This window comes from Capra hircus, chromosome 2 (assembly GCF_001704415.2).
Source record: "Capra hircus breed San Clemente chromosome 2, ASM170441v1, whole genome shotgun sequence".
NCBI classification, from domain to species: Eukaryota; Metazoa; Chordata; class Mammalia; order Artiodactyla; family Bovidae; genus Capra; species Capra hircus.
Window position 1 is genome coordinate 11,441,626 of NC_030809.1, and position 24,752 is coordinate 11,466,377.

Sequence of the window (24,752 nt, forward strand, 5' to 3'; positions counted from 1 at the left end):
ACTGAGCAGGAACCATGTACCAGGTACTGTGCTGACATGGAGAACTTGAATGATACTGGAGGTTAAAGTTGGAGTGAAAATTAAGGTCCGGGTGATATCAATCAATAATCCTGGTTGTAGAGCTTTACAGAATAATAAAAATAGCAAGTGCTTATTTAACATTTCTTATTTACTGAAAACTTTATATATGAACTCTTTTAATCTTCACAATAACTCTGAGGTAGGCACTGCCTCTAATATTGCATTTTATTGCCTCTAATATCGCATTGTATTTCCTCTAATAGATGAGGAAACTGAGGTACAGAGATGCTTAAAATCACTAAGCCAGGAAGTAGTAGACCTAGGATTCAAGCCCAATTGTCTAACTCCTTGTTTCTCTGATCAGAAGCGCTATACTATGTGAAACAAATGCAAAAAATGTTGAAAGTGTGGGTTGACCTGGAGACACTATTGGAGATGGTCAGTAACCCTGCTTCTGGTACTCTGTGGTTAATGTATTTTGGAGTTCTATGTGAATGCCTTTTCTTCTTTTTACAGACATGGCTGGATTCTGCCAAAGAAATAAAAAAGCAAGTTCGTGGTAAGTGAATACAGCCATTTTATGGCTCTGTCTCTCTTTTTTAAAGTAGGTCAGAGGATTTCCAACCTTTTTCTAGTGGTGAGTCACTTTAGAATCCTGGCTATGGCCTATGGCTTTGAAATTGAGATAAAGCCTTCCTTTGAAAGGTAGAGATTCCATAATAGAAAGGCAGAGCAGAGGTGGACACTACTGAGATGTAGGTCAGATCTTGATTTTTTTTTTTTTACAACTAAGCAAAGTAGGGGAAGATAGGAATGACAGAGAGAAACAGAAGATGGAGACGAACAAAGAATAGAAAAGAAAAGGATATGGAGTCAGTTCTCAAAATGGTAGTGATTGAAACTGTAGCAGCCTACAGTCGGGAGTTTGCTGCCTGATCCTGTTCCATTTAAATTGTCCTGGACTATTGAGCCCTAACCTTCTCCATGTTTTCCTCTCTGTCATTCTCTTTTGTTCCTTCTTTCAAATCAAAGCATGTAAGGAACAGTGGAAGGAACAAAAGGGATCGAAGAATGGAAAGCCTTTGCCAGTGACCCTTTTGTCATTGTGGCTTTCTCTTTGCCCTGAGCCCGTTGACACAAACTACTGCTGAACACCGTGCTCAGACTTGTGCCTTGGGATAGATTCTTCTAGGTTGAAAATGGCTAGATTAGTATTTTGTGAGCTTCCCAGGTGGCACTAGTGGCAAAGAATCTGCCTGCCAGTGCAGGAAACATGGGTTCGATCCCTGGGTGGGGAAGATCCCTGGGAATAGCAAATGGAAACCCGCTCTAGTATTCTTGCCTGAAAAATTTCATGGGCAGAGGAGCCTGGCAGGCTGCAGTCAATGAGGTCAGAAAGAATCAGACATGACTAAGCCCATACATGGTATTTTGTAGCCCCTGGCCCAGTATCTACAGGGGTAGAGACTTTTTCCCTCCTGTTTATGACTAGATGTCCTTTTATTTTATATTTGTTTTTTGACCACAGCATGCAGGATCTTAGTTCCCTGACCAGGGATTGAACCCATGCCCCCTGCAGTTGAAATGTGGATTCTTAACCACTGGCCCACCAAGGAAGTCCTTAGTTTTATTTTTCAGGAAACTTGTAGGAACTGCAGTAAGTGTTACTAATCATGATTAGTAAATTATAACTGTACCACCTGAAATCAAATTTTGTTTTTCATTTGTTTTTGAAAGAAAACACTTTTGTTATGGTAAAATGTTTCCCTTTAGACCCTGTTTGTTTATGTTTCTTAATTTGGACTGGCAACTCTCCATATTTGTTCCCTGCCTGTAAAATCTCATTTTAAAATGAAAGTCAGAGTAAAAAATATTTAGAATACTTGAGACATGACAAAAAAAAATTTGATTCCAAACCCTTTTCAATGAGGATACTTTTTATATTCAGTATTACTCAGGAGTAAATGATTATACTAGAAAACTCTTTAGGAAGAAAAGTTAAAACAGAGTTTATGATGAGTAGAGATGAATATCTAGTAGATTATCTTCCAGGCTATTGGGGAAAAAAACTCTTACTAAGAAAAATAACCTGTTTGTCATTTATTTTTTTAAGAACTTTACAAAATAATAAACCTCTTTCCTTCAATATGGGAAAGAAAAACCATATCTGTAACAAAAACCTTAACATCAAAATGTAAATATTTCATTGCACCAAAGAGAAGATTGATATTTACCTATTGCAAAGATTTTCAGTTCAGTTCAGTCACTCAGTCATGTCTGACTCTTTGCGACCCCATGGACTGCAGCACGCCAGGCTTCCCTGTCCATCACCAACTCCCAGAGATTACTCAAACTCATATCCATTGAGTCAGTAATGCCATTCAACCACCTCATCCTCTGTCGTCCCCTTCTCCTCCTGCCTTCAGTCTTTCCCAGCATCAGGGTCTTTTCCAATGAGTCAATTCTTTGCATCAGGTGGCCCAAGTATTGAAGCTTCAGCCCTAGCATCAGTCCTTCCAATGAATATTCAGGACTGATTTCCTTTAGGACTGACTAGTTTGATCTCCTTCCTGTCCAAGGGACTCTCAAGAGTCTTCTCCAACACCACAGTTCAAAGGTATCAATTCTTCAGCGCTGAGCTTTCCTTTATGGTCCGACTCTCATATCTATACGTGACTACTGGAAAAACCATAGCTTTGATTAGATGAACTTTTGTTGGCAAAGTAATGTCTCTGTCTTTTAATATGCTGCCTAGGTTGGTCATAGCTTTTCTTCCAAGGAGTAAGCATCTTTTAATTTCATGGCTGCAGTCACCATCTGCAGTCATTTTGGAGCCCAAGAAAATAAAGTCTCTCACTGTTTCCATTGTTTCCCCATCTATTTGCCATGCAGTGATGGGACTGGATGTCATTATCTTAGTTTTCTGAATGTTGAGTTTTAAGCCAACTTTTTCATTCTCCTTTTTCACTTTCATCTAGAGGTTCTTTAGTTCCGCTTTGCTTTCTGCCATAAGGGTGGTGTCATCTGCATATCTGAGTTTATTGATAATTCTCCTGGCAATCTTAATTCCAGCTTACACTTTATCCATCAAGCATTTCACATGATATATTCTGCGTATAAGTTAAATAAGCAGGGTGACAATATACAGCCTTGATCTATTCCTTTCCCAATTTGGAACCAGTCCATTGTTGATGTCCATGGAAAGATTTTGGGTTTTTTAAAAAGATAGTTTTATCCTGTAAATAATATATACTCATTGTGAAAATTTGAAACATAATGAAAATATATCATGAAGAAAGTAAAAGACCTCTAAATCCTACCCTCCAGATAGGATCACTATTAAATTGGTATAATCTACAAGATTTTTCTAGGCATATATAAATTTTGCTTTTCAAAAATACAGTTATGTTGTACATTGTTTTATATTGTGTATTCTATGTGTTATGTCATATGTATTACTAGTTTAACATTTTTAAATATGAAGTATGAAATTAAAAGACCCAGATGAATATGAAACAAGATAAATTTCCTGTCTTCCTCTGTCCTTTAACTAACTTCTTGTGTTCTTTCCAGAGATGTTCTGAGTGTATATAGACAATACATTTTAATATAAATGTGTATTTAATGTGTATATTCTATTTATATATAATATACTTTACAAATATATTTTGAGATAAATATGTGTATTCTATATGTATTTAATGTGCACATGCAAGCAATATTTATTTAATACAATTTGGATACTCTTTATATTAACCTATATAAATTCATTTCATTTGTTATTTTTTTAAATTGTGTCTAAATTTTTTTTATTTTTTTTATTATTTTTTTTAAATTTTAAAATCTTTAATTCTTACATGCATTCCCAAACATGAACTCCCCTCCCACCTCTCTCCCCACAACATCTCTCTGGGTCATCCGCATGCACCAGCCCCAAGCATGCTGCACCCTGCGTCAGACATAGACTGGCGATTCAATTCTTACATGATAGTATACATGTTAGAATGCCATTCTCCCAAATCATCCCACCCTCTCCCTCTCCCTCTGAGTCCAAAAGTCCGTTATACACATCTGTGTCTTTTTTCCTGTCTTGCATACAGGGTCGTCATTGCCATCTTCCTAAATTCCATATATGTGTGTTAGTATACTGTATTGGTGTTTTTCTTTCTGGCTTACTTCACTCTGTATAATCGGCTCCAGTTTCATCCATCTCATCAGAACTGATTCAAATGAATTCTTTGTAACGGCTGAGTAATACTCCATTGTGTATATGTACCACAGCTTTCTTATCCATTCATCTGCTGATGGACATCTAGGTTGTTTCCATGTCCTGGCTATTATAAACAGTGCTGCGATGAACATTGGGGTACATGTGTCTCTTTCAATTCTGGTTTCCTCGGTGTGTATGCCCAGCAGTGGGATTGCTGGGTCATAAGGTAGTTCTATTTGCAATTTTTTAAGGAATCTCCACACTGTTCTCCATAGTGGCTGTACTAGTTTGCATTCCCACCAACAGTGTAGGAGGGTTCCCTTTTCTCCACACCCTCTCCAGCATTTATTGCTTGCAGATTTTTGGATCGCAGCCATTCTGACTGGTGTGAAGTGGTACCTCATTGTGGTTTTGATTTGCATTTCTCTAATAATGAGTGATGTTGAGCATCTTTTCATGTGTTTGTTAGCCATCCATATGTCTTCTTTGGAGAAATGTCCGTTTAGTTCTTTGGCCCATTTTTTGATTGGGTCGTTTATTTTTCTGGAATTGAGCTGCATAATTTGCTTGTATATTTTTGAGATTAGTTGTTTGTCAGTTGCTTCATTTGCTATTATTTTCTCCCATTCAGAAGGCTGTCTTTTCACCTTGCTTATATTTTCCTTTGTTGTGCAGAAGCTTTTAATTTTAATTAGATCCCATTTGTTTATTTTTGCTTTTATTTCCAGAATTCTGGGAGGTGGATCATAGAGGATCCTACTGTGATTTATGTCGGAGAGTGTGTTGCCTATGTTCTCCTCTAGGAGTTTTATAGTTTCTGGTCTTACATTTAGATCTTTAATCCATTTTGAGTTTATTTTTGTGTGCGGTGTTAGAAAGTGATCTAGTTTCATTCTTTTACAAGTGGTTGACCAGTTTTCCCAGCACCACTTGTTAAAGAGATTGTCTTTACTCCATTGTATATTCTTGCCTCCTTTGTCAAAGATAAGGTGTCCATATGTGTGTGGATTTATCTCTGGGCTTTCTATTTTGTTCCATTGATCTATATGTCTGTCTTTGTGCCAGTACCATACTGTCTTGATGACTGTGGCTTTGTAGTAGAGCCTGAAGTCAGGCAAGTTGATTCCTCCAGTTCCATTCTTCTTTCTCAAGATTGCTTTGGCTATTCGAGGTTTTTTGTATTTCCATACAAATCTTGAAATTATTTGTTCTAGTTCTGTGAAAAATGTGACTGGTAGCTTGATAGGGATTGCATTGAATTTGTAAATTGCTTTGGGTAGTATACTCATTTTCACTATATTGATTCTTCCGATCCATGAACATGGTATATTTCTCCATCTATTAGTGTCCTCTTTGATTTATTTCATCAGTGTTTTATAGTTTTCTATATATAGGTCTTTAGTTTCTTTAGGTAGATATATTCCTAAGTATTTTATTCTTTTCGTTGCAATGGTGAATGGAATTGTTTCCTTAATTTCTTATTCTGCTTTCTCATTATTCGTGTATAGGAATGCAAGGGATTTCTGTGTGTTGATTTTATATCCTGCAACTTTACTATATTCATTGATTAGCTCTAGTAATTTTCTGGTGGAGTCTTTAGGGTTTTCCATGTAGAGGATCATGTCATCTGCAAACAGTGAGAGTTTTACTTCTTCTTTTCCAATTTGGATTCCTTTTATTTCTTTTTCTGCTCTGATTGCTGTGGCCAAAACTTCTAGAACTATGTTGAATAGTAGCGGTGAAAGTGGACACCCTTGTCTTGTTCCTGACTTTAGGGGAAATGCTTTCAATTTTTCACCATTGAGGATAATGTTTGCTGTGGGTTTGTCATATATAGCTTTTATTATGTTGAGGTATGTTCCTTCTATTCCTGCTTTCTGGAGAGTTTTTATCATAAATGGATGTTGAATTTTGTCAAAGGCCTTCTCTGCATCTATTGAGATAATCATATGGTTTTTATTTTTCAATTTGTTAATGTGGTGAATTACATTGATTGATTTGCGGATATTGAAGAATCCTTGCATCCCTGGGATAAAGCCCACTTGGTCATGGTGTATGATCTTTTTAATGTGTTGTTGGATTCTGATTGCTAGAATTTTGTTGAGGATTTTTGCATCTATGTTCATCAGTGATATTGGCCTGTAGTTTTCTTTTTTTGTGACATCTTTGTCAGGTTTTGGTATTAGGGTGATGGTGGCCTCATAGAATGAGTTTGGAAGTTTACCTTCCTCTGCAATTTTCTGGAAGGGTTTGAGGAGGCTAGGTGTTAGCTCCTCTCGAAATTTTTGGTAGATTTCAGCTGTGAAGCCGTCTGGACCTGGGCTTTTGTTGGCTGGAAGATTTCTGATTACGGTTTCAATTTCCGTGCTTGTAATGGGTCTGTTAAGATTTTCTATTTCTTCCTGGTTCAGTTTTGGAAAATTGTACTTTTCTAAGAATTTGTCCATTTCTTCCACGTTGTCCATTTTATTGGCATACAACTGCTGATAGTAGTCTCTTATGATCCTTTGTATTTCTGTGTTGTCTGTTGTGATCTCTCCATTTTCATTTCTAATTTTATTGATTTGATTTTTCTCTCTTTGCTTCTTGATGAGTCTGGCTAATGGTTTGTCAATTTTATTTATCCTTTCAAAGAACCAGCTTTTGGCTTTGTTGATTTTTGCTATGGTCTCTTTTGTTTCTTTTGCATTTATTTCTGCCCTAATTTTAAAGATTTCTTTCCTTCTACTAACTCTGGGGTTCTCCAATTCTTCCTTTTCTAGTTGCTTTAGTTGTAGAGTTAGGTTATTTATTTGACTTTTTTCTTGTTTCTTGAGGTATGCCTGTATTGCTATGAACTTTCCTCTTAGCACTGCTTTTATAGTGTCCCACAGGTTTTGGGTTGTTGTGTTTTCATTTTCATTAGTTTCTATGCATATTTTGATTTCTTTTTTGATTTCTTCTGTGATTTGTTGGTTATTCAGAAGTGTATTGTTCAACCTCCATATGTTGGAATTTTTAATAGTTTTTCTCCTGTAATTGAGATCTAATCTTAATGCATTATGGTCAGAAAAGATGCTTGGAATGATTTCGATTTTTTTGAATTTATCAAGTTTAGATTTATGGCCCAGGATGTGATCTATCCTGGAGAAGGTTCCATGAGCACTTGAAAAAAAGGTGAAATTCATTGTTTTGGGGTGAAATGTCCTATAGATATCAATTAGGTCTAACTGATCTAGTGTATCATTTAAAGTTTGCGTTTCTTTGTTAATTTTCTGTTTAGTTGATCTGTCCATAGGTGTGAGTGGGGTATTAAAGTCTCCCACTATTATTGTGTTATTGTTGATTTCCCCTTTCATACTTGTTAGCATTTGTCTTACATATTGCGGTGCTCCTATATTGGGTGCATATATATTTATAATTGTTATATCTTCTTCTTGGATTGTTCCTTTGATCATTATGTAGTGGCCTTCTTTGTCTCTTTTCACAGCCTTTGTTTTAAAGTCTATTTTATCGGATATGAGTATTGCCACTCCTGCTTTCTTTTGGTCTCTCTTTGCGTGGTATATCTTTTTCCAGCCCTTCACTTTCAGTCTGTATGTGTCCCTTGTTTTGAGGTGGGTCTCTTGTAAGCAGCATATAGAGGGGTCTTGTTTTTTTATCCATTCGGCCAGTCTTTGTCTTTTGGTTGGGGCGTTCAACCCATTTACGTTTAAGGTAATTATTGATAAGTATGATCCCGTTACCATTTACTTTATTGTTTTGGGTTCGGGTTTATACACCCTTTTCGTGTTTCCTGTCTAGAGAATATCCTTTAGAATTTGTTGGAGAGCTGGTTTGGTGGTGCTGAATTCTCTCAGCTTTTGCTTGTCTGTAAAGCTTTTGATTTCTCCTTCATATTTGAATGATATCCTTGCTGGGTACAGTAATCTGGGCTGTAGGTTATTGTCTTTCATCACTTTAAGTATGTCTTGCCATTCCCTCCTGGCCTGAAGAGTTTCTATTGAAAGATCAGCTGTTATCCTTATGGGAATCCCCTTATGTGTTATTTGTTGTTTTTCCCTTGCTGCTTTTAATATTTGTTCTTTGTGTTTGATCTTTGTTAATTTGATTAATATGTGTCTTGGGGTGTTTCAGCCTTGGGTTTATCCTATTTGGAACTCTCTGTGTTTCTTGGACTTGGGTGATTATTTCCTTCCCCATTTTTGGGAAGTTTTCAACTATTATCTCCTCAAGGATTTTCTCATGATCTTTCTTTCTGTCTTCTTCTTCTGGGACTCCTATAATTCGAATGTTGGAGCGTTTCATATTGTCCTGGAGGTCTCTGAGATTGTCCTCGTTTCTTTTAATTCGTTTTTCTTGTTTCCTCTCTGATTCATTTATTTCTACCATTCTATCTTCTATTTCACTAATCCTATCTTCTGCCTCCGTTATTCTACTATTTGTTGCCTCCAGAGTGTTTCTGATCTCATTTATTGCGTTATTCATTATATTTTGACTCTTTTTTATTTCTTCTAGGTCCTTGTTAAACCTTTCTTGCATCTTCTCAATCCTTGTCTCTAGGCTATTTATCTGTGATTCCATTTTGATTTCAAGATTTCGGATCATTTTCACTATCAATATTCGGAATTCCTTCTCTGGTAGATTCCCTACTTCTTCCTCTTTTGTTTGGTTTGGTGGGCAACTCTCCTGTTCCTTTACCTGCTGAGTATTCCTCTGTCTCTTCATCTTGGTTATATTGCTGCATTTGGGGTGGCCTTTTTATATTCTGGTAATTTGTGGAGTTCTCTTTATTATGGAGCTTCCTCACTTTGGGTGGGGTTCTATCAGTGGCTTGTCAAGGTTTAAAACGAAGAAAAACTGACACAAGATTAGAGATGGCGGCAGCCCCAGTCAGACACCACAGCCTCCATGCCGGAGAAGCCCTCGAGTAGATCCTTCATAAGTCCCACTTTCTAGGAGAGCACCACTTTTCTCCAATTCCATAAAATCTTCAACAGTGATGAAAATATAGTCCACTCCAGGGACCTCACCCTCCTTATGTGGCCTTGTGGTGCCTAGAGCTCTGTTCAGAGGAAGCAGGGAAGCCGCACGTCCTCTCCCACCTTTCCATGGTCCTCATCAGTGTCTTCTCAGACCACCTGTACTGATCCAACCCATTCTCAGATCACAGAATTCTCTTGATAGAAGGAGTCTCAGCTGTGCTTTGATTCTGTCAGCCTGGATGTCTAGAATTTTCTTCTTTAAGCCAGACACAGTAACACAAAACTGCCGCTGAGGTCTTTTGTTTTCCCCTCCTCTCAAAGATGAAGCATGCAGCACTTCTCTCTCTCCCCCCCTCTCTCTCTCTTCCTCTCCCTCTCATTTCATTTGTTAAAAATTTTTTTAATGATTATAAAGTTTTAGCACCATATATATGTTTTGGGTTGCAGTGAACATATATAAAGGGCTTCCCTGGTGGTGCAGTGGTAAAGAATCTGCCAGCCAGTGCAGGAGACGCAAGAGACTAGGGTTAGCTTCCTGGGCTGGGAAGGTCCCCTGGAGGAGGAAATGGCAACCCACTCCAGCAGGTCTTCTCTGGTGGCTCAGACAGTAGAGAATTCGCCTGAAATGCAGGAGACCATGTTTGATCCCTGGGTTGGGAAGATCTGGAGAAGGGAATGGCAACCCACTCCAGTATTATTGCCTGGAAAATCCCATGGACAGAGGAGCCTTGCAGGCTACAGTCCCATGGGGTTGCAAGGAGTTGGGCACAGCTGAGTGACTAATACTTTCATTTTTCCAGTACATATATATATGTGTGTATAGTATATGTGTATGTGCAACATATATATATGTATATGTGCATCTTGATGTGGGCACTGCCCCAGTGGCTCAGTGGTAAAGAATCTGCCTGCAATGCAGAAGCCACGGGAGGTGCAGGTTTGATCCCTGGGTCAGGAAGCGCCCTTGGAGGAGGGCATGGCGACCCACTCCAGTATTCTTGCCTGGAGAATCCCATGGACAGAGGAGCCTTATGGGCTACAGTCCATTCAGTCACAAAGAGTCGGACATGACTGAAGCAACTTAGCACTCATGCACCTAGATGTATCTGTAGTAAATTCCTAGAAGTAGAATAAAAAAGTATGAACATTTAAATTTGTAATAGATATTCACCAGCAAGATTTTTTTCTGTATTTCAGAAAAATATAGAGAAGTATTGAGTTAATGTAGCATATACCCATGTACCCATCCCCCAGAATTAACATGGGTTAACATTTTACATTTAAAATAGAACAGTACAGGTAAGGTTTATCTCTTTTGTTTTCCTTTGCAAAATCTGTCCATGGAAATGTATTTTAATGAATTTGGGGTGATTCAGTCCATGTTATATTTTTCCTTCATATATACATACCTGTATACAATAGACAGTATTGCTTTGGCTGTGTTTTTGAAATTTCCCTCCAACCTAATTTTTTCCATTTGAACTTTCTTATATGGTCTATCAGTCTCTCTCCCTTCTCCCAGCTTAAATTTTAGCTTTCTTTAACTTCCTTGGTTCTGAATGAGAGCAATCTCCCCTGCTGAGCTGATTGGGCTAGCTACTTCCATCTCTTTCTGACATAGCACAGAGCAAAATCAAGAAATCCTTATACCTCTGAAAAATAGTGATATATAAAAGAATACAAATTATGCTTAAGAAATTATATAGCCCAGAGTTTGCTCTTTCTAAATGCGCCCCCCTCTCCTTCCCCTGCAGAGGTCCTGAATTTTGTGTTAATGAGTCCATCATATTTTTTCAATGTTTTTTTAGTACCTGATGTTTGAATGTTTCATACAATAAATATCGAAACATTAAAATTTATGCTTTACCTTTTTGAACATCATGTGCTGTGTGCTCAAGTAGCTCAGTCATGACAGACTCTTTGCGACCCCATGGACAGGAGGCTGCCAGGCTCCTCTGTCCATGGGATTCTCCAGGCAAGAATACTGGATTGAATTGCCATGCCCTCCTCCAGGGGATCTTCCTGCTTCAGGGATTGAACCTGCATTTCTTATGTATATAAATTAAATTATATAGCAGTCATAGTGGCTAGCTTTTCTTATGAACATGATTTTGAAATTCATATCAGTTACAAAGAAAATTTCACAAAACAGTTCTTATTCTTTACTAAAAATGATATCCTCTGACTTTTTTTTTTCTGGCTGTGCCATGTGGCTTGCAGGGTCTTAGTTCCCCGACTAGGGATTGAACCTGGGCCCTGGCAGTGGAAGCACCAAGTTCTAACCATTGGACCACCAGGGAATTCCTCTTCTGACTTTTTTGTTTTATACTCTATTTCATTTTTTAAAATGCTTATTTTGACTCACTAAACTGATTTCATAATGGATCATAAGTTCACAGTTTTAAACAGCCCTGATTTAACCTTTATACCTTAAGGTGGAATTGCTGGATTATAGAGTATGTTTGTTTTCAGTTTTATCAGATATAGCCAAATTGATTTCCTTTAAATTGATTGTAATAGCTTACATCTCCACCAGTAGTGTATGAGATAGTTCCTGTTTTCCTGTGTACTTAGAAGGCAGAAATTTTAAAAATGTTGGGCTATAATTTCAGACTTATAAGTTGAAAGAGTAGTACAAAGAACTCCTGGATACCCTTCAGGAGTATCATCTGATTCCTCAGATGTTGGTATTTCACTACATTCATTTTATCTTTTTTTCTCTTATACACACACATGGCCTTTTTTTCTGAACCAGTTAAGAGTAAGTTGCATCATAGCAGCACTATTCACAATAGCAAAAAGGAGAAAATAACCCAAATGTCCACCAATGGATGATGGATAAAAAATATGTTATATATATTCCATATATACTATGGAATATTATTTATTCTCGAAAAGGAATGGAACACTGATACATGCTGCAACATAGATAAGCTTCAAACATGATGCTAAATGAGAGAAGCCAGACATAAAAGGCCACATATTATTTGATTCCATTTGTATGAAGTATAGATCCATAGGGACAGAAAGCAGACTAGAGGTTTCCAGGGGCTAGGAGGAGGGTGGCAAGGGAGTAGCGATTGCTTAATGACTACAGTGTCTCCTTTGTGGGTGATGAAAACATTTTGAAATAGAGGTGATGGTTATACAACATTGTGAATATACTAAATACCAGTGAATTGTATCATTAAATGTACTAAATTGTATACTTGAAAATGGTTAATATTATGTGAATTCTACCTCAGTTAAAAAGAAAAAAGAGTAAATTGCTCTTAGCTTTTTTTGCAATAGCTTTCTACCCCTAAATACTTCAGTTTGCAGATCCTAAAAGCTAGATTTTCCTCACATAGCCATAATACAATTACTAAAAGCTGGAAGTTAGCATTGAAACAATACTATAAATTATAGACCTTGTTTATTAGTTGTGTCAATAATATTCTTCATAGCGAAAATGCAAGGTGACGCTTTGCATTCAGTTGTCACATTGCTCTAGTTTTCTTTAATCTGGAACAATTCGTTAGTCTTTAAAATATTTCATAACACTGACAGTTTTGCAGAGTCCAGAGTAGTTATTCTGTGAGTGGTCGCGTTGAGTTTGTCTGATGTTTCCTAATGGTACATGAGTCTTCAGGTTACGCACTTTCGTCAGAAATGTCATTAAAGTTTTGCTGAGGTAGAAGGCAGAAATTTTAGTGTTAAAGAATATTAGAGCTTTTCCAGTCTCCATTTTTTTCTTGTTCAAAATTGGGAAAGGAGTACAACAAGGCTGTGTACTGTCACCCCGCTTATTTAACTTATATGCAGAGTATATCATGTAAAATGCCAGGCTGGATGAATCACAGGCTGCAATCAAGACTGCCAGGAGAAATACCAACAACCTCAGATATGCAGATAACACCATTCTAATAGCAGAAGGCAAAGACAAACTAAAGAGCCTCTTGATGAGGATGAAAGAGGAGAATGAAAAAGCTGGCTTGAAACTCAACAATCAGAAAACTAAGATCATAGCATCCAGTCCCATTATGTCATGGCAGATAGAAGGAGAAAAAGTAGAAACAGCAGTAGATTTTCTTTTCCTGGGCTCCAAAGACACATGCTCCTTGGAAGAAAAGGCTTAACAAACCTGGACAGCATATTAAAAAACAGAGACATCACTTTGCCAACAAAGGTCTTTATAGTCAAAGCAATGGTTTTTCCAGTAGTCAGGTACAGATGTGAGAGTTGGACCATAAAGAAAGCTGAGCACTGAAGAATTGATGCTATCAAATTGTGGTGCTGGAGAAGACTCTTGAGAGTCCCTTGGACAGTAAGGATATCAAACCAGTCAATCCTAGAGGAAATCAGGTCCTGATGAAGCTCCAATACTTTGGCCAGCTGATGTGAACAGCTGACTCATTGGAAAACACCCTGTTTCTGGGGAAAATTGAAGGCAAAAGGAGAAGAGGGTGACACAGGATGAGATGGTTTGAGAGCATCACTGACTTTATGGGCATGAATTTGAGCAAACTGCAGGAGATAGTGGAGGACAGAGGAACCTGGCGAACTACAGTCCTTGGGGGTCACAAAGAGTCAGAGACAACTTGGTGACTGACCAACAGCAGCAGCGTCCTCATATGACCCTCACAACAAAGCTGTGAGATCAGTTACTTCATGTCATTTGTTCACTCAACAAATAGTTCTTGAGCATCTGTGATACGCCAAGCACTGTTATAGGTGCTCGGGGTATATACCGTATGTAAAACAGAAAAAAAAAATCTTACCTTCAGGAATTTCCTTTATAGTGGGAGACGAAGATTTTCCCTTAGAAAGTGTGTGTGCATGCACACACACACACACACAGTGTGCTCAAGTGGTATAAAAGAGTATATAGTGAAAATGGGTCTCTGCTACCACTTTCCCTCACCTCTGTTTCTCTCCCCGGGAGTTCCCCTTTCTAGTTTTGTAGCTACTATACTCCGTTTACTGTGTATCCTCATAGGGGCAGTCTTTGCCTAGATAATCATTCCTGTAATATGTACTTTTTTCTACCCCCAACTTTTGCAGTTGCTTTCTATGTGTACTGTTCTTTGCCTTGATTTTTTTTTTTCCACTCAACAGCATGTAATGTTGATGTAACCTTTTCTTGCTAAGTAAGTACATTTAGGTTGTTTCCAGACCTTTGCTGTTACAATGTCTTACACATGTATCACTTGACCCCTTTCAAGTGTCTGTTTAGATACATTTATGGAAGTGGAACTGCTGGGTGAAAGGGCATATACATTTTATATTTTGATAGACATTGTCAGTTGTTCTCTGCAGTGTTGTGCCATTTTATATTCACATCAGCAATAGAAGAAAGTACTTACTTTCCCTACCCACTGTGGGTGATATCAAGCTTTTTATATCAGTTAGCTCAAAGGGCACGGGGGCGGGGGGGGGCGGATATGAAACAACTAAATTTATGTTTAAAGTTCTTAAATGCTGGATTCACATTTATTGAACATTTTTTAGCTGTCTTGTTTCCCATATTGATTTCCTTTAGCCAATACATTGTTTTTTATAGGTAGCATAGAAGTCACCTTTTTAAAAAGCCTATGTGGGAATTATGAGTTAACAGTGATTAGATTGATATTTTTATCATATCAGAAAATGAAACAATAGATAATGTTTTACAGCATTTGAACTGTAATACTGCCCCCCTATCCATTTGCCCCTTTTATGAGAAACAGTTATATGGCTGCTTTTCTAATCTAAAGTTCCATTTTAAGTTTTGGGGATATGAAGCATTAAAAGTGAGCTGATGGTAGACATTAAGAGTGACTAGATTTGAGACAGGTTTGTTGTACTGTCTGGAATTTGCCTTTTAACTTAATGTTTGAAGGAAAATTTCAGCCATTTCCAAGAGACTCTTGTATGTTTCAGATGTTTAAAACTACATATTCATTAAGACATTCAAACTACTTCAGGTTGTAATTTGCATTTTGTCATTGTAACCAATAGCAATAAAGATGATATTTGGAGATTAAATACTATGGATATAAAACAGAACAAGGTTTGAAACAGTTGTATGTTATAGTGTATAGAGTCCAATGGTTAAAAGCATGGGGTTTGGAGTAAGAGAACCCTGGATTCATTAGCTATGTATTTTCTTAAGCCTCTATTTCTTCATAAATAAAATGAACTATAAGAGAGCTAGCTTAGTGCCTGGTAAGTACTGAACAAAATGCAGCTCTTAGCATCATAACTAATCATACTAAGATCAGGCACTACTCTTTGGGAAACTAAAAGTCACGTTAAAAAACCTAGAACTGGTAGCACATAGCTGGAGAAATTGAAATGCATTCTCCACTGAATTTGTACTCATAATCCCTGATTTTCATTGTATATTAAAAGTATAAAACACTTGTATGAGTTTTAGGATTGAACTCTTGTAGTTTTCATACCCAAAGTATTTTATTAGAGCTATAGTTTCTAAGAGCCGCGTATATTGCCTCTTCCTTCTTATTTCTAAAGTAATCTCCTAATCTCACCCATATGAATGGGGAGAATGTTTTTTCTTTATTTGACATAATGTTGAGAGATGTAACATATAAATAATACCAATACCGAAAGAAAACACCCATGAATCACTTGAAGGACTTTTAAGGACCCAGAGCGGTATATAGATCACATTTTGAAAGCCATTGCTACAAACATGTTGACCTAGAGGATAGTTTCACGTTATTTTGCTTATATTGTTTTATAAGCAAAACTATTAAGTCTGGTAATAAAAAATGAGATAATCTCTTAGATGGTCTCTAAATAACTTTCTTATTTTTCTTTTTAAATAAGGGTAGTATTTTATCCATAGAGCAAAGAAGTATCAATATTAGAAGACCTCAGGGGGAAAAAAGATTAAAAAAAAATACTTCTAGGTAATTCTAACAACCAGAAACTTGGACGTAAGTATAAAACTCTTTGCTTATTTTTACAGGTGTCCCCTGGAATTTCACATTTAATGTAAAGTTTTACCCACCTGACCCAGCACAGTTAACAGAAGATATAACAAGGTAAATAATGTATTAAGTTAAATATGTAATAAGTAATTTCATTATCATAAGGTCCGGGGAGCTCTTCATTCAGAATTAAAGAAAAACAATGAATTATTAAACCTAATATAAAAAGTTTCTAGTTACTTCAAGGCAGGCTTACAAATAAGTGAGCCTAAAAACCTCAAATATCTGTGACTCACCTGGAGGAAATTGGCAGGGAATTAACCTTGCATATCAAGGATATTATGCCGTGCTGTGGACAGGAACTCTATAAACCATGCCATCCTCCAAAGAACAGGACACAAATAGAGTGGCAAAATAGCTCTGCTGTTTTTTTGTTTTAAATACTCTTCTCTCATGATGCTCTTTTTTAAGGGATCAAAAAAACTAAAGTCTCAGTGTTCTTATTTTTTCTTCATATTCCTCTTTTAAATTGTAGGATTAGGTCCATGAACTGAATCTTTCTCAGTAATTTTTGAGCCTGCTTAATTTATGAAATAAATCTTGTGCTCTTTAAAAACAGCTCACTGATTCCTTTTAAGAAAGTGTCTTTTATTGGATTCTATGTAAATACTAGCAAAAAAGGAAAATAGAAAAACAATATCTAATAGAAAGTACTACAGTACATATTTCTATTCATAGCATATTATGTAGAGCCTTGTATATACATAGTAGGTATTTGGCAGTGTTTGTTCAATCGAATTGTTGTTGAGAAACTACTTTCTAATTCTGATTTTGCTATCAACCATCTGATTTCAGACAAATATACTCTCTCAAATAAGAGAATAACCTAAGACTCCTAAAAAGTCCGGTTGTTAAGTACTGTGAAGTGTCTATACCATTAAAAAAGTTATCTAGTTATTCTTAGTACATTCTTGAAGTTAAGATGCCATATCTCTGCCTGAAAAAATTATCTTGGTTATTTCTGTTTCACAAGTAATACTTTCTCTTAGAGTTGCTACTTACTCATCTTTCTTTGCTAAGGTTTATTATGTATACAAATAACAAATCCCTAAAATTCTATACTAACTACCTATGTTTTAGAGGAGTTGAAGATTCTTAATGATTTGATTGGCATTGCTCTGACTTTTTAAAAAACATGTATGTAGTAACTAATCATAGACAGCAAAAATGATTGCTGATGCATATGTTATTCAATATCTTATTATAGTCAAAGCCAAGATATGATTCTAATTAATCATGGCCCTGACCTCCTTAGCCCTTTTCTGACTGAGTTAACCAATTCAGACTCTTTTACCAAACAGGAAACCTGGAAGGTATGATTAAATTGAAAGAACCCAGTTTGGGCGATCTGACACTGAAACAGAACAATGAACAACCATATACCTTCTGCTTAGATTGAACAGTTTGTTAATATTAACTCATATTTACTTAGTTGCTCTTTTTCTTTCTCCCTCCCTCCCTGTCTTTCCCATTTTCTTCCTTTTTCTCTCTCTATATTTTGTTATTGTTTCTGTCGCTGACATAGTAACATCTTTTCTCTTTTGGCTATAGGTATTACCTATGTCTTCAGCTTCGGCAGGACATAGTTTCAGGACGTCTGCCCTGTTCCTTTGCAACCTTAGCGTTGCTAGGTTCTTATACTATCCAGTCTGAGCTGGGAGACTATGACCCAGAACTCCATGGCGCAGATTATGTTAGTGATTTTAAACTGGCCCCAAATCAGACCAAGGAACTTGAAGAGAAGGTCATGGAACTGCATAAGTCATACAGGTAAATATATCTCCAGGGTTTGAGCTGTCTTTACTTTGACAGTAAGTTTAAATCCTTGACCTGGGATGATTTTAGTGTTCACCTTGGTGGGAACTGATAACAGAGAGAGAGTCAGCTTGAGCTCAGACCTCTCCCAGTTCTTTGGGATTCTAAGCCTTCTGAACCTAAGTTTTCAGAGTAATGGTGCTGCATTGTTGGATGAAAACTAAATGAGGTAATATATATAAAGCACTAAGCACAGTGGCTGGGACATAGTAGGTGCTCAATAAATGGAAGCTATTATTACTATTGCCTTTTACTTTTTTTTTTGGATTTAATGTATTATACTCTATTAGATGCCTTGAGATCTTTCGAGCAGAGGTTCTTAACTTGGGGTCTTTGTGCAAGAATAGACTTAAGAGGGCTCATAAAGCCCCTGAAGATATTTTAAGATTCTTTCTTGAATTCACTAATTTTTTTTTTTTAAATAATTGGTAATGTGAGAGGTATAACACAGTGGTCAAGAACAAGGGTTTTAGTCAGACTGAGCTGGGTTGAATTTTTGTTCTGCTTGGTCCTAGCCTTGTGACCTCAGGTAATTCACTTAATCTCTCTGAACTTCAGATTCCTTATATGTCTGATAGAGATCATTATCTCAGAGGAAATAGAGAGATCCATCGGATTAGAAAAGGTCATAGGTGTAAAAACTTATACAACATCTTACACATAGTAAAAATCTAATAAACATTAGCTAGTATTAATGTCCCAGAAAAATGTGTTTCTTCCTACAGTATATCTTATTATTATATGAGTGACTTCTCCGAGCTAAATTTTACCAGCTGCCTAGGCATATCAAGGAGAATGTCTGATCCTGGCCTTGAGTTGGCACCTTGAATTATGTTAGCATGAATTAGGCTAGGATGCCCCAGAAGGTCACACTGCTGAGAAATCCTGAGTGGTCGTACAGTAGTCTATCTAGCTGTTGAACCATCTTATTTTCCTTAGAGTGATTCCAATAGGATTGCATGGATTAAGACGCTTCAGATAAGAGAGTGTTAACTCAAGGTCCCCCAGTTCTAGTCGCCTTATTCCTGCTGTAGGTTTCAGTCCCTCAGTCATGAGAACCATAAGAACTTAAAAGTCTTTCATCTATGTAACAATAGTCTTATAACAATCACCCCACTCTCATGAGATCACGCTGTTTCTACAGATACCAAGGTTTGTTTTTCAAGTTTGGGTATATACATTATAATACTTTGATATCTAAAACCACTAATAAATCACTTTCAACCAGTTGATGATTCTAACTTAAAGGATGTTGTATTGTCCTTAAATATGTGTTTGGTGATGGCCGTTTAGTCACTATCGTATCCAACTCTTGCGACCCCCATGGACTATATACAGCCCACCAGCTTCCTCTGTCTATGAGATTTCCCAGGCAAGAATACTGCAGTGGTTAGCCATTCCCTGCTCCAGGAGATCTTCTCAACCTAGGGACTGAACTTACGTCTTCTGCACTGCAGGCAGATTCTTTACTGCTGAGCCATCAGGGAAGTACAAAATAATGTGTTTAAGATACTTATTAATATTCTGATTATAATTCTAGAAACATATATATATGTAAAATATGTAATTATGCACACAAATACATGTACACAAAAGTAAGTGGTAGAAAGAAACAATTAAAATTATTTGTTAGAATGTCAGGATTGTAGAGAAGTGTTCTTTTTATCTAATAATTTAAAAATAATCTTTATTATTAGTATAATCTTTGAGTAATCAATAAAATGGTAAAAGAAAACATTTTACTGCTGCTGTGGAGCACAACAGCAGGAAATGGTGGTGCTGGATTGTGATTGATGCCTTACTTCTGTCTCTGATGATTTTGATGTATATTTGATCATAATAGGATTTCAGGTTTGGGAGGACTTTGCAGTCTCAATTTCATGCAATGCTTGATTCTCCTTTATGCATTGTTAACATAGTCATCATCATATCATAAGCAGCTAATTATTATGTGTCTGTTATTATGTGCCAGATACCATGCTAAGCGCTTCATGTATAATATAGTCAATCTTTTAACCACTGTTTGAATTAAGCTGTGTGTGCTCAATCACTTCAGTCATGTCTGACTCTTTGTGACCCTATGGCCTGTAGCCTGCCATGCTCCTCTGTCCCTGGAATTTTCCAGACAAGAATGGGTTGCCATTTCCTACTCCAGGGGATATTCCTGACCAGGGATTGAACGTGTGTCTGCTGTGTCTTCTGTATTGGCAGGTAGATTCTTTGCCACTGCGCCACCTGGGAAGCCCTTTGTTGAAATGGTGGCGCACAAATCAAGGCAGTTGGCACCAAACTGTGCTACTGGTCATTGTATGCTTCTCTAGGATGCACTTTTATTTTTAACTTGCAGTTAAAAGATGAAATATTTTTAAATCTGCCTGTTCACTTAAAAATTTTCATGATGAAGTAGTAAAAAGTATTGATTATTTTAAATCTTAAATACATTCTGTTTAATATTCTGTGTGATTTAATAGGAAGTACCCAGAAAGCACTTGTGCTGCATACTGAGGTACAACAGTTATCTTGGGGAAAAACACTTGTATAATTATTTTATATTCTCAGCTGAATTAGTCATTTTTTAAAATGCAACACCTTTTTCGCTTGGAAAAAAAACCACTATGATTAATGACTTTGATTATTCAGACTTGGTTGTTTGTTCTCAAAAAAATGAAATGAGCCAGTCCTTTAACGGTTGGTAAACAACTGACTATTTGTTGCTAATGATAAAGTTCAAGCTTTTAAGAGAAAATTGGAATTTTATAAAACTTGTATTTGCCATCATGGTCTTGACAGGCTCCAAATACTTAAAAGACTTTTCTGATGGAGTTGGTGATGAGTTTAATGCATGTGATTCTCTTCTTTTAATACTGTACAATGAAATGTGTCAGGATTTGAAGGACTTGGATTATTCAGTCAACCAATATTTTTCAGATATGAAATGCATGATATTACAAAATCTGCATAACTATAAAAGGTCCATTCAAAATGCAAGATAGGCCAATGGATTTTAATATAACATGTTACAAAAGTTCACCATTATGTCTTCAGATTTCACATTGGAAACCCCCTTAGAAAACTGCCATTGTTGAGTTTTAGTGTAGTAAGGATCAAAGAAGAATATTTTTAATCATCAATTCTTCATTTTCCAACTACATATCTGTATGAGCTCAGGTTTCTTCATATACTACAACCAAATTCAAATATTGCAACAGATTGAATTCAGAAGTAGTTAGAAGACAGGAGAATCCAGCTGTCTTCTAAGTCACACATTAAAAAATTTTTATAAATATGGAAAACAATGCTGCTCCTTTACAACAGTTTGGGAAAATGCTGTTATTAAAAAAAAAAAGTTAAAATATGAGTTTTTTATTGTTATTCTTTAAAGATTTAATCAGTAGTTTCAAATTTTATTAGTTTTACCTTCTATTATAGTAAATATTGATAGAAATAACCCACATTTAAAAAGCTCTTTAGAGTCCTCAGTAATTATTGAGAAGGAAGGGATCCTGAGGTCAAAATTTTGAGAACCACTGAGCACCACTAAGGCAAAAGCCTGGGCTCAGGAGTCAGCCTGTCTTACTTTGAATTCAGTCTCCATTCCTTATTAGCTTTATGATTCTTAGTAAGTTACGTAAGTGCTTCCTAGGCTTCCCTGGTGGTTTAGATAGTAAAGAATCTGCCTGAAATGCAGGAGACCCAGGTTCAGTCCTTGAGATGGGAAGATCCCCTGGAGGAGGGCATGGCAACCCACTCGCAGTACTCTTGCCTGGAGAATCCCCTGCACAGAGGAGCCTGGCGGGCTACAGTCTCCAGGATCAGAAAGAGTTGACACAACTGAAGCGATGTAGCACGCATGCATGCCAGTTACTTAAGCTGAGTTTCCATTTTTTCATCTGAAACAAAAGGATGATACTGTGAATTCTGTGATTGTTTAATCAGAAATTCATGTAAAGAGCTTTGCACAATGATTGGTATATAGTAAAATTTCTAATATTTGTTAGGATAATAATAATTCTTATTCCATTTTGCCAATGAGTGTGAGTCTGGGTTTAGAGAACTGCTCTTGGGAACTGACTTTAAATCCAAATAGGTGAAACTATCTCAGAGGACAGATGGTTATGTTCCAGTTGATGTTCTGTGAGGTGTATGGGTAGAAATTGAGCAGTAATGTATCTCCATGATTAGAAAACTTGGAGGTCTGTCATCTTGGAATTTACTTGCTCCTTTTTGGAAAGATTGGCAGTCCTGACAAACAGAAAGCCAAATGGGAATTTTAATTATATTCCAACAATATGACATTTTAACCAGTCCAAAGAGACTTCTGCTTAGGCAGAAGCATTTACTATGCATTGATCCTATTCCCCAGACAAATAGAGGACAGCCTACATACATGGAATCCTTAGTAGTGGCCCTTTGTTTGCCTAGACAGAAACTGTGAAGCTATAATTCACATTAAACATACACTAGCAAATCAAGGTTTAAAACTAATTGTCCTCCATTTATGGGGACTAGGAAGATAATGTAAAGTTGTCAGTTGTCCCCTACTTAATTATTTGAAACCGCGGTCTTTAATTTGGAGATGCAACAATGTTATTAAAAGGCTGTCACATCCCCCACCAGATGAAAACTGTTGACTTGCAAGCATGTGGACCCCAAATTGGTTGAAATCCAGAAGATGGATGATGCTTGAAACTTTGCGTTTATGCCAACCAACCTGAGAACTGTACACGAGCTGATCATGCAACCTGTAGCCTCCTCCCTCACAATGCCTTAAAAACCTTTGTCTCCTAACGGGCAACTTGGAGATGATTTTTGGACATTAGCTCACCATCTTCCTAGGTTGCTGGCTTCCTGAATAAAGCAGCTTTTCCCATTAAAAAAAAAAAAAAAGGAAAAAAGCTGTCATTTAACACTGGAACTCACTGAGTGGCTTTGTATCCTGACTCCGCTTGCTCAAAATAAATACGGGGAAACTTTGTTATAACTTCTCTTTTTAATGAGCAAGAATTAACCTGTGCCAAATCTCTTTGATTAGGTACTTCTTGTAAGCTACAATAATTTCAAATAGTAAATTATTAAGCGGTACTGAATAAATTCAAAACAGTACTCCTAAATAGTTTAGAGCTGTCTAATCTCTTCCCAGCTAGTTTGTTACTACTTTCAAGAGTCTTGGAAAATATAGGAAAAACCATAATCTTTAAAATGTTAAGTCAAAAATAATTAATTTGTGGTTTATTTGTAAAATATGATTGCATTTACATGCACAGGTATCTGCGGTTGGTGGGATTATGGGAAACTTTCTTCTGTTTTTCTTTTTATGCTCTTAAACATATTTTCCAAGTTTTATACATTGAATGTATGATTTTTTATAATCAGAAAAAGCTTCCTGAAACAATTGTGTTCTAAAGCCAGTAGGTGGGATAGAGCAAGATAGTCATCTGTGCTGGGAGGCAGTCTGGTTGGGGATACTGGGGCCTAAGCAGGATGAGGAGAGTGTTTGTTGTTGGGGGGGCCAGCCTTGCAGGAGAAGTCAGAGCTCAAATAGGATGAAAGGGGAGACATGGGTGGGCACGTGGTTGTGGTTATCAGAGGCAGAACAGAGTGAGAGGGGCATCCATGTAAGGGTAAGGCCTGCAGAGGACATCCGTATGGAGTGGTATCTGATACAGGTGTTGAATCCTGAGCAGGGTGAAGATGTCTATGGAAGGGGTAGCCTAACACCATGGGTCAGAATCTGAGTGAGGACACGTGTGGGGAGCAGCCTAGCATGGGGAATTCAGAGTCTAAGCCAGTGAAGAGGGCATCCATGTCGGGGAGGAGTCAGTGGCAGGAAGTAGAGATTGGTTCTATATGGGGGAGCAGGGGTTGTTGATCAAATTAGTGTATTAAGGATAATGGGAGTCAAGTTTCTGACTGTCAGTAAAGGGAGATAGAAATTACAGTGAGAAGGAAACTAAAATGACTCCTATGGTATTGCATTAAAACTGCAAGTTTCAACAAAAACTGTTTCCAATGGATGGATGGATGGATGGATGGATAGAGATGTAAATAAGTACACACACACACTCCAGCTACATCCAAAGATTAAAAAAAAAATCGTTTCTTATACTAGTCTCAGGAAGTAGGTATTATTACAGTTTTTACTTTACAGGAGATTGATCTCATACTCTTGAGTGCAGGAGCCAGCTCTAATGATGTGACTGGGGTCCTGGCTAAAGCCTGCTGCCTTAAACCAAGAGTTATAACTTGCCCATGATCATGTAATCCCTTGAGCCCTGTTTCTTTATCAGCAGAATGAAAGTGTTGGACTCTAATCTTCTAGCTCCATTCCAGCTTCAAATTCTAAACTTCAAGCCATCAATAATACTAACAATAACAACAAAATACCCCAAATCTGGAAAGTGGGAGTAACCTTAACTAGAAACGTGTATAATTAAAGTGAGAGAAAAAACTATAAAACTTTCCTGAGATGTTCTTAATGACTTGAACATGCAAAATTGCTTGTTCAAGTGCTTATTTTCCTGTTCTTTCTGTGTGTATGTTCAATTTTAGTCATTAATAGCATTCAGGTGTGATATTTTTGCGCTTGCAGAAGTTTTTATTCAGGGATGCTGAGTCATTAACAAGTATGCAGTTTCTTTCCTGAGTTTTTTTTTTTTTTTAATTGGGGAGGGGGTTTATTATTCCAAGGGACCCTTTGTTCTTCTTTTCTGTTTTGGCTGCACCAGGCAGCACGTGGGATCTTAGGTCCCCAACCAGGGATTAAACTCA

The 24,752-nt window shown here is 37.0% G+C and overlaps 1 protein-coding gene across 14 annotated transcripts in view; it reads left to right on the top strand.

The window, feature by feature from the left end:
• EPB41 (erythrocyte membrane protein band 4.1) overlaps positions 1-24,752 on the top strand; it is a 192,139-nt gene that overhangs the window by 92,434 nt on the left and 74,953 nt on the right. For all 14 annotated transcript variants that reach the window (XM_018057127.1, XM_018057136.1, XM_018057087.1 and 11 more), the window contains exons 5-7: positions 538-580; positions 16,148-16,223; positions 17,721-17,939. In XM_018057127.1, coding sequence (XP_017912616.1) covers positions 538-580; positions 16,148-16,223; positions 17,721-17,939 — 338 coding nt within the window. The remainder of the gene's footprint in view (positions 1-537; positions 581-16,147; positions 16,224-17,720; positions 17,940-24,752) is intronic.